This window comes from Oncorhynchus clarkii, chromosome 2, assembly GCF_045791955.1.
Source record: "Oncorhynchus clarkii lewisi isolate Uvic-CL-2024 chromosome 2, UVic_Ocla_1.0, whole genome shotgun sequence".
Classification (NCBI taxonomy): domain Eukaryota; kingdom Metazoa; phylum Chordata; class Actinopteri; order Salmoniformes; family Salmonidae; genus Oncorhynchus; species Oncorhynchus clarkii.
Genome location: NC_092148.1, coordinates 93,738,683 through 93,753,682, shown reverse-complemented (window position 1 = coordinate 93,753,682; position 15,000 = coordinate 93,738,683). Strand labels below are relative to the sequence as shown.

Genomic DNA, 15,000 nt, shown 5'->3' with positions numbered 1-15,000 from the left:
TATATAGTGCACTACTTTAGACCATGGCCCTATAGAACCCTATTCCCTATATAGTGCACTACTTTAGACCAGAGCCCTATAGAACCCTATTCCCTATATAGTGCACTACTTTAGACCAGAGCCCTATAGAACCCTATTCCCTATATATAGTGCACTACTTTAGACCAGAGCCCTATAGAACCCTATTCCCTATATAGTACACTACTATAGACCAGAGCCCCATAGAACCCTATTCCCTATATAGTGCACTACTTTAGACCAGGGACCAGTGCACTACATAGGGAATTAGGGTACCGTTTGGGACTACTTCCTCCTACCTTGTTGTGTTTGAGCACCTCCTGGCGGACCATGTGTGAGCGGAGGAGCAGCACCTCCTCCTTCCTGACCTCCAGCTCCTCGTTGGAGGAGTTGAGCTGCTCCAGGAGCACGTTGTAGGGAGCGGAGCCTGGCCCGGGGCTGCTGGTGGAGGTCTTAGCCCCGGGGTTGGTCTTAGCCCCGGGGTTGGTCTTAGCCCCGGGGTTGGTCTTAGCCCCGGGGTTGGTGTTGGAGACTGTAGCTAGAGACTGACGCAGCTCCGCCAGGTTTGTCTTCAGCCTCTTGTTCTCCGACTCCAGCTCCTGGCGCTGAGAAGAGAGGAGACACGAGTTCAGAACGGCTCTACATATACAGACATTACCAGATATGAACTAAGAAATGGTCAAATGTAACTGTGCAGTAATAATTTATGAAATGTCATCACTTTCAGAGCCTCCAGGTCCAGCTCAGCTCTCCCTGCAGTTCTTTGCTTCTCTGCATTTTTGACGTGGTCTTGTTGTGCCTCCTCCCGCTTATCCAGGTGTCTCTGCAGTGTCTGTTTGTCCTGCTCCAGCTCAGTGACTCTCCTCTGCAGCTTCAACAGGACTGCCATGTCAACCGCGTCCTGGTGTGGCGCGGCCTGGTGTGGCACGGCCTGGTGTGGCGCGTCCTGGTGTGGCGCGTCCTGGTGTGGCGCGTCCTGGTGTGGCGCGTCCTGGTGTGGCGCGTCCTGAACAACAACACCAGAAAACGTTTGTTTTAGTTCATCTTAAAAAAAATAAGACTGAGCGAATTCTAAATGGGAGAGGAAAAGCATCCTGTTGTTGTTGTTGGACTAGGACTATAATTTGCTCACATCGTATATAGACTTGTTTATACTGTATTATTGACTGTATGTTTGTTTTACTCCATGTGTAACTCTGCGTCGTTGTATGTGTCGAACTGCTTTGCTTTATCTTGGCCAGGTCGCAATTGTAAATGAGAACTTGTTCTCAACTTGCCTACCTGGTTAAATAAAGGTGAAATAAAATAAAATGAGGGTGGAAGCCTTGTGCTCGGCATACTCCTGAGACTTGTTCATCACTCGGACGTTGTGGAAGCTATGGGTGGTGGTGAGCCACCACGTAAACCTCAACGATGGTGAGTTTTTTTTGTTGCTTTTTCCATATGTTTATAATGGAGTTCCTTACGTCTCCTCGTAGAGATCTGGTCTCGGACTCGGTGAACCCCGAGGAGCTGCGTGTTGAGCTGTGAGTTTTCACCGAACTGTTTTTTCCCTCTGCAGATTCAGAGCTGGGAGTTCCCTCAGACTCATTGCTGCTGTGGTTGGAGTCTGTTCTCCGGCGGCCTGGTTTATTGGTGATCTGGTTTAGACAGCATGGCATGGAGGTTAGATAGGTAGCCGAAACTGACCCAAACCTGTACGTTATTTTCATATCGACCTAATGTATGCAGTGGTTTAAGCCACTGAAATCCAGGCTAGGAAAGCGGCAGTGTTACTTCACTGTCAAACCAAACCAAGATCTGTATATTATTATTATTCAAAATCCCAAGAGATGGCCAATTGTGCAAGTTCTCCCACTTAAAAAGATGAGAGAGGCCTGTAATTTTCATCATCGGTACACTTCAACTATGACAAACAAAATTAGAAAAAAAATCCTGAAAATCACATTAAACATTAAAAATCCTACAATGTGATTTTATGGATTTTTTTTTCTCATTTTGTCTGTCATAGTTGAAGTGTACCTATGATGACATTTACAGGCCTCTCTCATCTTTTTAAGTGGGAGAACTTGCACAATTGGTGGCTGACTAAATACTTGTTTGCCCCACTGTACGTTGGGAAACGTAAGATAAATAGCTTTGAATGTCAGTATGAGATGGATAACAGCATTCCAACCCCCTGCGTATGAATAAACGTCTATAAGGTCTATAATGCTTCATAACTCATCTTACCACGCTGATAGTCAGCTCTTCTTTCAGGTCAGCGTGTCTCTCTTTTAGACGTGTGTATTCACTCAGCAGACTCTGGTAGTGGTCACGCTCCTCACGGATATCACTCTCCAGCTGCATACCGACTTTAGCCTGGGCCTTGCTCTCTGGACAAAGGGAACAGGGAAGTGTTCATTAGGCAACAAATGGAAGACAACAGACGGAAAAAATGGAGGAGTAAAATGGACTTGTCCAATAAAAAAAAAAAAATTGTTTATGTTTTCCATTGAAAAACGTTTTTTTTATATATATATATATTTTTTTACTGTGTGCCATCATGAACATGACCCCTGTACTGTACCTGCGATCTGTTGTCTCTGTTCCTGGATCAGCTGATTCATATCGTCTTTCTCCGTTATCAACGAGCGGTTGTTCTCATTCAACTCTGACACCACCTAGTGGCCGGAAGAGGGAAACACATTAGTGGACACTTGTTTCCATGGCTCAGTACAGCATGGTGCTGGCAACATCAGGCTTGGAAGTTCCATTCTTAATACAATGTGTCAGTGACATTGACAGTTTTCTAAGTCACTTTGGAGAAACGACCGTATTAGCTCTACCTATCTCTCCGTCTAAGTTAGTAGGTGAATGCAGCAGTTGCGTTACCTTCTCAGTGTCCACCCTGTATGTCCTAGCCTCCTCCCGTATGGCCTCTTTCTCCTCCCTGGTAGTCTCCAATTCCTGACGGAGGAATGACAGCTGTTCCAGGAGGGAGGGTACCCCGTCTGCTTTAACTCTGCTCTCCTCCTCTGCCACGCGCAGTCGCTCCACCTCTCCACCCAGTCTCTCGCTCTCCACTGCCCGGGACCGCTCCACAGTACGCAACCTCTCACTGAGCTCTCTGTTCTCCTTGTGCTGCAGGAGGGAGGGGGGGGGGGGACACACACTGAGGGTTTACATGTGACAAACAACCAGCATTACCTCATGAAACAATGTCCTGTTTTCAACTGGGGTCAATACTGAAGTAAACAGATATTTCTAAGGAGACAGTGGTGCGTGTCTCGAAAGAGTAAGATTTCCAAAATATTCATTACTCAAAATAAACATGAAACCAGACTGCCTGGTCTCACTTGTTCATTTAGTTGTAGTAGTATTACTATTTGTAGCTTTTAACACAGGAAGTGACTACGTCCATACAGGAAGTGACTACGTCCATACAGGAAGTGAATACGTCCATACAGGAAGTGAATACGTCCATACAGGAAGTGAATACGTCCATACAGGAAGTGACTATGTCCATACAGGAAGTGACTATGTCCATACAGGAAGTGACTAAGTCCATATAGGAAGTGCCTACGTCCATACAGAAAGTGCCTACGTCCATACAGAAAGTGCCGTTTCTCACCTGTTCGTCCACTTTCCTCTGCAATTGCATGATCTTGTTCTCCATGCCGACGTTGAGCTTCTTGAAGTGTTCTACAGAGCGAGCCTCCACCCTTAGCTTCCTCAGTTCCCTCCTGGCAGCCATGCGTCTCACACAGCTCTGGAGATAAACCACGGCCCTCAGGGAGCGTCTGCACCTCCGCCTGGCCAGCCAGCCTCTCACCCACCTCTGGATGGTGAGAACCTTGTGTTCGTACAGCAGCTGGGGGAAGCAGAGAATGGTGGTTGAGGTGAGTTTCCTCCTTACTATGTAAAGCACCTGGAAAAGGTCTACATAAATACAAATCACTGTTGTAGACCGGAGTCGTGTTTCAGTGGGTTCTAAACACAAGAAAAGAAAACTGTCTGAACCAATTAAAAACGTTTTCCTCTGCTTTTCGTTTTGATATTGTGCCCTGAATGAACACAACCCCTGAATGAACACGACCCCTGAATAAACACGACCCCTGAATAAACACGACCCCTGAATAAACACGACCCCTGAATAAACACGACCCCTGAATAAACACGACCCCTGAATAAACACGACCCCTGAATAAACACGACCCCTGAATAAACACGACCCCTGAATAAACACGACCCCTGAATAAACACGACCCCTGAATAAACATGACCCCTGAATAAAAACGACCCCTGAATAAAAACGACCCCTGAATAAAAACGACCCCTGAATGAACCCGACCACTGAATGAACCCGACCCCTGAATGATCGACTGTGTGTAGAGAACTGTGTTTTGAAGTTTGGAGCAGGTCGGGTGTGTGTTGGATACCTTGCGGTAGGTCTGTCTGGCCTGGTAGGCCCGTAGCAGACGCTGCATGGTGATGGATGCAGACCTCTGCTGCTGGTAGCGTCTCCTGGCCACTAACATACGCTGGTTCTTCTGGATGATAACCGCTGCTCTGGTCCTCCTCAGGAACGCTACCAGACTGAGAGAGGAGAGAGAAGAGGAGAGAGAGAGAGACAGAGAGAGAAGGTGAGAGAGAGAGAGAGAGAGAGAGAGAGAGAGAGAGAGAGAGAGAGAGAGAGAGAGAGAGAGAGAGAGAGAGAGAGAGAGAGGAGAGAGAGAGGGTGAGAGGAGGGAGAGAGAGGGTGAGAGGAGGGAGAGAGAGGGTGAGAGGAGGGAGAGAGAGGGTGAGAGGAGGGAGAGGGTGAGGGAGTGAGGGAGAGAGCGTGGGAGCGAGCGAAAGGAGAGAGAGAGAGGAAAGAGAAGGTAAGAGAGAGGAGAGAGAGCGAGAGGAGAGAGAAAGAGGGGGAGAGAGAAAGAGGGGGAGAGAGAAGGTGAGAGAGAGAGAAAAGAGGACAGAAAGAAAATAGAGGGGGAAAAAGGGAGCGAGAGAGAGGAGCAAGAGGCGAGTGAGGTTGAGAGAGAGAGAGAGAGAGAGAAGAGAGGCGAGAGAGAGGGAGACAAGAGAGGAGAGAGAGGTGAGGGGGAGTGAGAGTGAGAGAGTCAGAGATAATACACCTAAAGGCCAGATGTCTGACTCTATTAATGATCAGGGTTCCCACTCTTTAGACACGACTAATTCCAGGACTTTTCAGGTCTACAGATTAGAATGTTCATGACACACATACGGGGTCGTCACTAGGTACCACAGCCACAGTCATACCCCATGCCTACTTCTACAATCGATCTTCTTAAAATGTGATTTTAAACGTAACCCTAACCACACTGCTAACCTTATGCCTAAACTGCCTAAATTAATTTTTCCAATATAGTCAATTTTGACTATGTGGTTGTGGGAACTAGTGGAAACCTACACACAGTGAGAAAAGCAATGTGGGGACAAATTACAGTAAAATAATGATTCGATACTGTACGTACATCGATTACATTCCCTGGCTTTCCCTGTCTGGAAGGTATATAAATGAAATGTATAGGTATATAATGAAACCCTGTGAGGTTGTAGTCTCTCCACTCACCAGCGCGCCTGGTAACCTCGTGTGTTTTTCTGTATGGTGATGGCAGCTTGTCTCATACGGAGATACCTCTTCCTGGTCAGCCAACATCTGATCGTCTTCTGGATACGAACGCACGCCTTCTTCAGTTTATCAGAACGCAGCTTCTCTAGATAGGCCACCTGACCCGCCCTGAAGAAGATCTTGCTCTTTCCAAACTGGTATTTGTCCTGGTCCTTGGAGATAAGAGGGTTGTTGAGCATTTTAGTACACATATTGTTATTTGACCCTGTTGGTCATCTATTAACATTTGAACATCTTGGTCATGTTCTGTTCTCATCTCCTGTTGGCCATCTATGAACATTTGAACATCTTGGTCATGTTCTGTTCTAATCTCCTGTTGGTCATCTATGAACATTTGAACATCTTGGTCATGTTCTGTTCTAATCTCCTGTTGGCCATCTATGAACATTTGAACATCTTGGTCATGTTCTGTTCTAACCTCCTGTTGGCCATCTATGAACATTTGAACATCTTGGCCATGTTCTGTTATAATCTCCACCCGGCACAGCCAGAAGAGGACTGGCCACCCCACATAGCCTGGTTCCTCTCTAGGTTTCTTCCTAGGTTTTGGCCTTTCTAGGGAGTTTTTCCTAGCCACCGTGCTTCTACACCTGCATTGCTTGCTGTTTGGGGTTTTAGGCTGGGTGTCTGTACAGCTCTTTGAGATATCAGCTTTATAAATACATTTGATTTGATTTAACCATTGTTTGTTTGGTATCTATGCTACCTTTGTATCCCTCTGGGTACTAACTGGATGGAAGTAATTGAAGTAGACAGTTTGTGTGTGGAATAGCCATGGTAAGATATATCCATTTATATATTTTGTACACTCTGTCCCTACTGTGACCCATCTCTCCAAGTCAGGTCAATTCCTGAACCCTAAGGCCTGACCTCTAACCCCTGACACTTCCTACCTGAACCCATTTCTCCAGGACGTTCCTGCAGGTCTGCTTCCTGTCTGAGAGAATGTCCTTCAGTTTCATCAGAACCCGGTACCGGTTGAAGAACTCCTGGTAGGTCCACCTGTCCACAGGTACAGGTGAGGTGAGGAACATATGCTCCTGATTCTGTCGTTACGGGAACTTGCTGTGGTAACACTTTGTGACGTGTGTGTGTGTGTGTGTGTGTGTGTGTGTGTGTGTGTGTGTGTGTGTGTGTAGAGAGAAAGTTGAATGCGCCAAAGGGCAGGGTGACGTTGCTGCTGTTGTTGGTGGTGCTGTTGGTGGTGTTGTTGGTGGTGGTGTTGTTGGTGGTGGTGTTGGTGGTGTTGTTGGTGGTGTTGTTGGTGGTGGTGGTGTTGTTGGTGCTGTTGTTGGTGCTGTTGTTGGTGCTGTTGTTGGTGGTGTTGTTGGTGGTGTTGTTGGTGCTGTTGTTGGTGGTGGTGTTGGTGGTGGTGTTGGTGGTGGTGGTGGTGTTGTTGGTGCTGTTGTTGGTGGTGCTGTTGGTGGTGGTGGTGGTGTTGGTGTTGTTGGTGCTGTTGTTGGTGCTGTTGTTGGTGGTGTTGTTGGTGGTGGTGTTGGTGGTGGTGCTGTTGGTGGTGGTGTTGTTGGTGGTGCTGTTGTTGGTGGTGCTGTTGTTGGTGGTGCTGTTGGTGCTGTTGTTGGTGCTGTTGGTGGTGCTGTTGGTGGTGTTGTTGGTGGTGGTGCTGTTGGTGCTGTTGGTGGTGTTGTTGGTGTTGTTGTTGGTGCTGTTGGTGGTGTTGTTGGTGGTGTTGGTGGTGCTGTTGGTGGTGCTGGTGGTGGTGGTGTTGTTGGTGGTGGTGTTGGTGGTGGTGTTGGTGGTGGTGTTGGTGGTGGTGTTGGTGGTGGTGTTGGTGGTGGTGTTGGTGGTGGTGTTGTTGGTGCTGTTGTTGGTGGTGGTGTTGGTGGTGGTGTTGGTGGTGGTGTTGGTGGTGGTGTTGGTGTTGTTGGTGCTGTTGTTGGTCGTGTTGTTGGTGGTGGTGTTGGTGGTGGTGTTGGTGGTGGTGTTGGTGCTGTTGGTGGTGTTGTTGGTGGTGTTGTTGGTGGTGTCGTTGGTGTTGCTGTACCTGGATGGGAAGCCTGCTGCTGAGATGCGGATGGTTTCCAGGACTCCACAAGCCCGTAACTGCTGTACTGCCCTCATGGGGTCCATCCTATTACAAAGACAACATACATACAGAGCATTCAGAAAGTATTCAGACCCCTTTTCCACATTTAGTTACGTTACAGCCTTATTCTAAAATTGATTTTTTTTTAACGTTCCCCCTAATTAATCTACACAACATACCCCACAATGACGAAGCAAATGTATTAAAACAATTTTTAAATAATTAATATTGCCTCGATGACAGCTTTGCACACTCTTGGCATTCTCTAAACCAGCTACATGAGGTAGTCACCTGGAATCCTTTTCCAACCGTCTTGAAGGAGTTCCCACATATGCTGAGCACTTATTTAACCATGATTCCATATGTGTTATTTGATAGTTTTGATGTCGTCACTATTATTCTACAATGTAGAACATAGTACAAATCAATAAAAACCCTGGACTGAGTAGGTGTGTTCAAGATGTTGACTGGCATGTACAATACCGTTTAAAGGTTTGGGGTCACTTAGAAATGTCCTTGTTTTTGAAAGAAAAGCACATTTTTTTGGTCCATTAAAATAACATCAAATTTATCAGAAATACAGTTGTTCATGTTTTTTTTGTTGTCGTTTTTTTTTTTTATCCCTTTTTCTCCCCAATTTCGTGGTATCCAATTGTTGTGGTAGCTACTATCTTGTCTCATCGCTACAACTCCCGTACGGGCTCGGGAGAGACGAAGGTTGAAAGTCATGCGTCCTCCGATACACAACCCAACCTAGCCGCACTAATGTTGTAAATGACTATTGTAGCTGGAAACGGCTGATTTTTTAAAATGGAATACTAGGTGGTTAATAGGCGTACAGAGGCCCATTATCAGCAACCATCAGGCCTGTGTTCCAATGGCACATTGTGTTTATCCAAGTTTATCATTTTAAAAGGCTAATTGATCATTAGAAAACCCTTTTGCAATTATGTTAGCATAGCTGAAAACTGTTGGTCTTATTAAAGAAGCAATAAAACTGGCCTTCTTTAAACTAGTTGAGTATCTGGAGCATCAGCATTGGTGGTTCGATTACAGGCTAGAAAAGTGATGTTGTCAACCAAACACAACTCAACGCAACCAAATATCAACATTTAAAGGCTATGTATCTTTTGTGTATCTGACTTTAATTCCAGTTTTAATTCCAGTTTTAATTCCAGACTGGCTTTAATCCCAGTTTTAATTCCAGTTTGTCTACAAATGAATTATTCATATGTTGGATTCACATCTCCATCTCAACCCCCCCCCCCAAAAGAAAAGTTAAAAGAACAGAACGAATTGAAAATCAACTTTATTTAAAGTACATTTGAAGGTTTGATTTGGTTTGATTTTGTCCTATTCTTTAACTTTGATTTTTGGTTAAAAATGGAGACGTTAATCCAACACACGAATCATTCATTTGAAGATTAAATTAGAAATCAACAGAAGTTTGAAACCCTAGGCCTAATTGATATGTATGTATATGTTTAGTTGAACTCTGGGTTGAATTAAAACAATGGCTGTTGATGACTTTGTGAATGCTTTGTAAAAGAGTCTAATTGGTGATATATGAGCGATAAAGTACGGTGACATGTCATTTCTTCTGTTAAACCTACCCTTTGGAATGACTTCCAATAGCAACAATGAATTTAGTTAGTTCTTAAAAGATCTCACAATCATTCTCACATTGGTAGTGGTCAGTGACAAATAACAGAGCAGTGCTGGGCTTGGTTAAAACCCTGGATGGTTGACCAAGGGGATAGCTGTATATAGATCATCTCTCCAGTAGGAGGTGCTGTATATAGATCATATCTCCAGTAGGAGGTGCTGTATATAGATCATCTCTCCAGTAGGAGGTGCTGTATATAGATCAACTCTCCTGTAGGAGGTACTGTAGACACATCAACTCTCCTGTAGGAGGTGCTGTAGACACATCAACTCTCCAGTAGGAGGTGCTGTAGATACATCAACTCTCCTGTAGGAGGTGCTGTAGATACATCAAATCTCCAGTAGGAGGTGCTGTAGATACATCAAATCTCCAGTAGGAGGTGCTGTAGATACATCAAATCTCCAGTAGGAGGTGCTGTAGATACATCAAATCTCCAGTAGGAGGTGCTGTAGATACATCAACTCTCCTGTAGGAGGTGCTGTAGATACATCAAATCTCCAGTAGGAGGTGCTGTAGATGGATCAATTCTCCAGTTGGAGATGCTGCCCAGCCTATTGTTTTTGTTCTGATAGTGGATATAATGTTGAAGATGGTACAAATTGTTTCAAAAGGTACAAATTCAACATACAGTGGGGCAAAAAAGTATTTAGTCAGCCACCAATTGTGCAAGTTCTCCCCCTTAAAAAGACGAGAGAGGCCTGTAATTTTCATCATAGGTACACTTCAACTATGACAGACAAAATGAGAAAAAAAAATCCAGAAAATCACATTGTAGGATTTTTTATGAATTTATTTGCAAGTGATGGTGGAAAATAAGTATTTTGCCCCACTGTATTTTATACAAGGTTTTTGTCAGTTGAAAAGTGGTTACCATGACAATCACGTGGTTGAAATTTCATCCTCAAAACGTTGATGACTTTTTTTCAAATCCAATGTATTTTCCACGTAGATTAATGTCACAATATGTTGAAACAACGTTGTGAATCAACATATTGGTGACAGATTTTTACCCTCTCTTTCCCAGGGTGCTACAAAACGATAATAACTATGTCATATTTATTAGGGAACATCACTTTAAAAAAAAAAAAAAAAAAACGTTTTTGAAAACAAAAATGAACATTTCTGATTGGACAACTCCAGATAGTCCCTTGCTATTTCATCCTGTTCTTCTCCGTTTGGTGCCTAATGAACATAACCTAAAGGTAAAGGAGTGTGGGGGCAGACTCACATGAATGGGGATTTGAGGTCGTTGGGCTTGATGCAGCGTACATAGTGAGGGGTAGTTCCGTTCAGAGTCTCCATCAGCAGATGTAGAGAGTTACGAAACTGAGGAGAGGGGCGAGACAAAGGGTCAAATCAAATCAATTTATAAAGCCCTTCGTACATCAGCTGATATCTCAAAGTGCTGTACAGAAACCGAGCCTAAAACCCCCAAACAGCAAGCAATGCAGGTGTAGAAGCACAGTGGCTAGGAAAAACTCCCTAGAAAGGCCAAAACCTAGGAAGAAACCTAGAGAGGAACCAGGCTATGAGGGGTGGCCAGTCCTCTTCTGGCTGTGCCGGGTGGAGATTATAAACCTAGAGAGGAACCAGGCTATGTGGGGTGGCCAGTCCTCTTCTGGCTGTGCCGGGTGGAGATTATAAACCTAGAGAGGAACCAGGCTATGAGGGGTGGCCAGTCCTCTTCTGGCTGTGCCGGGTGGAGATTAGAAACCTAGAGAGGAACCAGGCTATGAGGGGTGGCCAGTCCTCTTCTGGCTGTGCCGGGTGGAGATTATAAACCTAGAGAGGAACCAGGCTATGAGGGGTGGCCAGTCCTCTTCTGGCTGTGCCGGGTGGAGATTAGAAACCTAGAGAGGAACCAGGCTATGAGGGGTGGCCAGTCCTCTTCTGGCTGTGCTGGGTGGAGATTAGAAACCTAGATAGGAACCAGGCTATGAGGGGTGGCCAGTCCTCTTCTGGCTGTGCTGGGTGGAGATTAGAAACCTAGAGAGGAACCAGGCTATGAGGGGTGGCCAGTCCTCTTCTGGCTGTGCCGGGTGGAGATTAGAAACCTAGAGAGGAACCAGGCTATGAGGGGTGGCCAGTCCTCTTCTGGCTGTGCCGGGTGGAGATTAGAAACCTAGAGAGGAACCAGGCTATGAGGGGTGGCCAGTCCTCTTCTGGCTGTGCTGGGTGGAGATTAGAAACCTAGAGAGGAACCAGGCTATGAGGGGTGGCCAGTCCTCTTCTGGCTGTGCTGGGTGGAGATTAGAAACCTAGAGAGGAACCAGGCTATGAGGGGTGGCCAGTCCTCTTCTGGCTGTGCTGGGTGGAGATTATAAACCTAGAGAGGAACCAGGCTATGTGGGGTGGCCAGTCCTCTTCTGGCTGTGCCGGGTGGAGATTATAAACCTAGAGAGGAACCAGGCTATGAGGGGTGGCCAGTCCTCTTCTGGCTGTGCCGGGTGGAGATTAGAAACCTAGAGAGGAACCAGGCTATGAGGGGTGGCCAGTCCTCTTCTGGCTGTGCCGGGTGGAGATTATAAACCTAGAGAGGAACCAGGCTATGAGGGGTGGCCAGTCCTCTTCTGGCTGTGCTGGGTGGAGATTAGAAACCTAGAGAGGAACCAGGCTATGAGGGGTGGCCAGTCCTCTTCTGGTTGTGCCGGGTGGAGATTATAAACCTAGAGAGGAACCAGGCTATGAGGGGTGGCCAGTCCTCTTCTGGCTGTGCTGGGTGGAGATTAGAAACCTAGAGAGGAACCAGGCTATGAGGGGTGGCCAGTCCTCTTCTGGTTGTGCCGGGTGGAGATTATAAACCTAGAGAGGAACCAGGCTATGAGGGGTGGCCAGTCCTCTTCTGGTTGTGCCGGGTGGAGATTATAAACCTAGAGAGGAACCAGGCTATGAGGGGTGGCCAGTCCTCTTCTGGCTGTGCCGGGTGGAGATTATAAACCTAGAGAGGAACCAGGCTATGTGGGGTGGCCAGTCCTCTTCTGGCTGTGCCGGGTGGAGATTATAAACCTAGAGAGGAACCAGGCTATGAGGGGTGGCCAGTCCTCTTCTGGCTGTGCCAGGTGGAGATTATAAACCTAGAGAGGAACCAGGCTATGAGGCTCATCTAAATGTAGCAAAGTGCTAGTCATGCTGAAACTATCAGATTTACATTGAGAAGGTTGTAACATGGCAACGCGTGTTTTATAACTTCCAAAGAAATCTGAATCTAAAAACCACACCATTATGTTTTAGCCTTGTTCTGCTAGCTACCTCTCACCTGCGTTCCAACGGTCTTCTTGTGGTCTCTCTGAGCCTGAACAGGCCGTGTCATCTTACTGCGACTGGTCAGGGAGCCTGCAGGCTTCTCCTCGTCGCTGAACAGCTCCAACAGCAGATCAAACTGGAGGGAAGAGTCAAACACGTCTCAAACAGGAACAGGAAACTGTTGTTGTTTTTTTTTTTTTAAACGGTTGTTTGTGACCATTTCTTGTATCATCTCGACTGTAATCTTTTGGTTCTTTGTCTGCTAACCGTGACGTTTTTCTTTCTCCAGTGGTTTTGTCACCAAATGAAAAGTGCACTAATAAAATGAAGAAGAACGAGGTACCTGTATTCACCACCAGGGGGCAGTTTCTCCGTGACATAAAACGGTCTGTCAAGATCTAAACATAGACTTGTTGCTACAGCTCTGTGCTGGGTGTGTTCTCCAAGTTCAAACATCACACTAGTTAACCCGAGGGCACTACGATGGTCCTCTACAGAAGACTAGTATACAGAAGGTATTCACAGACTGGAAGATGGGAGAAAGGTTGCGTGTTTGACTGATATGAAAAAATAATAATAAATAAACAAACAAATAAACAAACAAAACAAACAAATAAACAAAACAAATAAACAAACAAACCTTGCTTAGCTTGAGCACAGTAATCTGCTCTTCATTGACAGTGTCCTTATTCTTCTCCAGGAATCCCTCACACTGGTACTCCACCTAGGGACAAAAGGCTCGTGTTAAACAGAGGGAACATGTCAATTCATGATAAGAAGATGAAGATAACATGAGATATTCAACCTGACCCTCAGTCTAGAACGGGAGTGGTTTGGTTAGTACTGCTCAAACGAGGAGAGCTATTTCAGTCAGTCAGTCAGTCACCTACACTCAACAAACCACATCCTACAGTCAGACAGCAGGCAATGGCCTCCGTCAACGTATACATAAATAGAAGGTCTGACATGACCATTTTTTGTTTGTTTTTAAATTTACACGGATGCTTGTGTACCTTGTCTGCAAAGTGGAGGATGATAAAGGCTTTGTTGGACATGCGAGGTTTGTCAAAAAGATCACTTTTCTTCAGGAAGGTGTTGTAAAGTTTCTGAGCCCATGTGTCATCAGAGCCTTTGGGCATCTGAGGGAGGGAGGAGAGGAAGGAAGGGGAGAAGTTAGTTAACACATCAGCCTGACTCACATCCTAAATATGTGTGTATGTACAATGCCTTCGGAAAGTATTCATACCCCTTGACTCATTCCACATTTTGTTGTGTTACAGCCTGAATTCAACATAGATTAAATACTCCCTCACCCATCTACACACAATACCCCATAACGACAAAGTGAAAACATTTTTTTTTTTAAAGATTTTTTTGCAAATTGATTGAAAATGAAATACAGAAATCTCATTTACATAAGTATTCATACCCCCTTTGCTATGAGACTCCAAATTGAGCTCAGTTGCATCCAATTTCCATTGATCATCCATGAGATGTCACTACAACTTGATTAGAGTCCACCTGTGGACAATTCCATTGTTTAGACGTGATTTAGAAAGAAACCTTGGTCTGGGAGCACCTTGGTCAGGGAGCACCTTGGTCAGGGAGCACCTTGGTCAGGGAGCACCTTGGTCAGGGAGGTGACTAACAACCCAATGACCTCTCTGACAGAACTACAGAGTTCCTTGGCTGAGATGGGAGGACCTGTCAGAAGGACAACAGTCACTACAGCACTTCCCCAATCTTGGCTTTATGGGAGAATGGCCAGACGGAAGCCACTCCTGAGAATGCAAAGAGCTATCACTGGAGAAAACCAGGCACAGCTCATCACCCATCTAACACCATCCCATGCTTTTCAGCGACAGCGACTAGGAGACTGGTAAGGATAGAGGGAACAATGAATGGAGCCAAATACAGGCAAATCCTTGAAGAGAACCTTCAGAGAGCAAACGACCGTAGTCTGGAGGTAAAGATTTACATTCCTACAGGATAATGACACCAAGCATTCAGCCAAAGCAACGCTGGAATGGCTTCAGAACAGCAATGTGAAAGTCCTTGAGTGGCCCAGACTTGAATCCCATTAAATCTGTGGAAAGGCTTGAAGATTGCATTTCACCGCCACTCCCCATCTAACTTCAAAGAGAAAATCCCCAAATTCAGATGTGCAAAGATGGTATACATACCCAAGATGACTCAAAGCTAAAATCACTGCCAACTTTGCTTCTACAAAATATTGACTCAGGGGTGTGAATACTCAGAGAAATTACATTTTCAATAAATGTGCAAAAAATGTCTAAAAACATGTGTTCACTTTTTATATCATTACAGGGTACTGTGATGTCATTACAGGGTACTGTGATGTCATTACAGGGTACTGTGATGTCATTACAGGGT

At 45.5% G+C, this 15,000-nt stretch overlaps 1 protein-coding gene across 1 annotated transcript in view; it reads right to left on the bottom strand.

The window, feature by feature from the left end:
* Nucleotides 1-15,000, bottom strand: part of LOC139376493 (unconventional myosin-Va-like) — a 39,594-nt gene that overhangs the window by 13,131 nt on the left and 11,463 nt on the right. The window contains exons 13-27 of the mRNA XM_071119137.1: nucleotides 13,620-13,745; nucleotides 13,247-13,330; nucleotides 12,620-12,742; nucleotides 10,592-10,689; nucleotides 7,656-7,742; nucleotides 6,544-6,652; nucleotides 5,591-5,802; nucleotides 4,440-4,596; nucleotides 3,632-3,871; nucleotides 2,893-3,141; nucleotides 2,588-2,681; nucleotides 2,251-2,393; nucleotides 1,485-1,658; nucleotides 740-994; nucleotides 318-623 (exon numbers count right to left, since the gene is read on the bottom strand). Coding sequence (XP_070975238.1) covers nucleotides 318-623; nucleotides 740-994; nucleotides 1,485-1,658; nucleotides 2,251-2,393; nucleotides 2,588-2,681; nucleotides 2,893-3,141; nucleotides 3,632-3,871; nucleotides 4,440-4,596; nucleotides 5,591-5,802; nucleotides 6,544-6,652; nucleotides 7,656-7,742; nucleotides 10,592-10,689; nucleotides 12,620-12,742; nucleotides 13,247-13,330; nucleotides 13,620-13,745 — 2,457 coding nt within the window. The remainder of the gene's footprint in view (nucleotides 1-317; nucleotides 624-739; nucleotides 995-1,484; nucleotides 1,659-2,250; nucleotides 2,394-2,587; nucleotides 2,682-2,892; nucleotides 3,142-3,631; nucleotides 3,872-4,439; nucleotides 4,597-5,590; nucleotides 5,803-6,543; nucleotides 6,653-7,655; nucleotides 7,743-10,591; nucleotides 10,690-12,619; nucleotides 12,743-13,246; nucleotides 13,331-13,619; nucleotides 13,746-15,000) is intronic.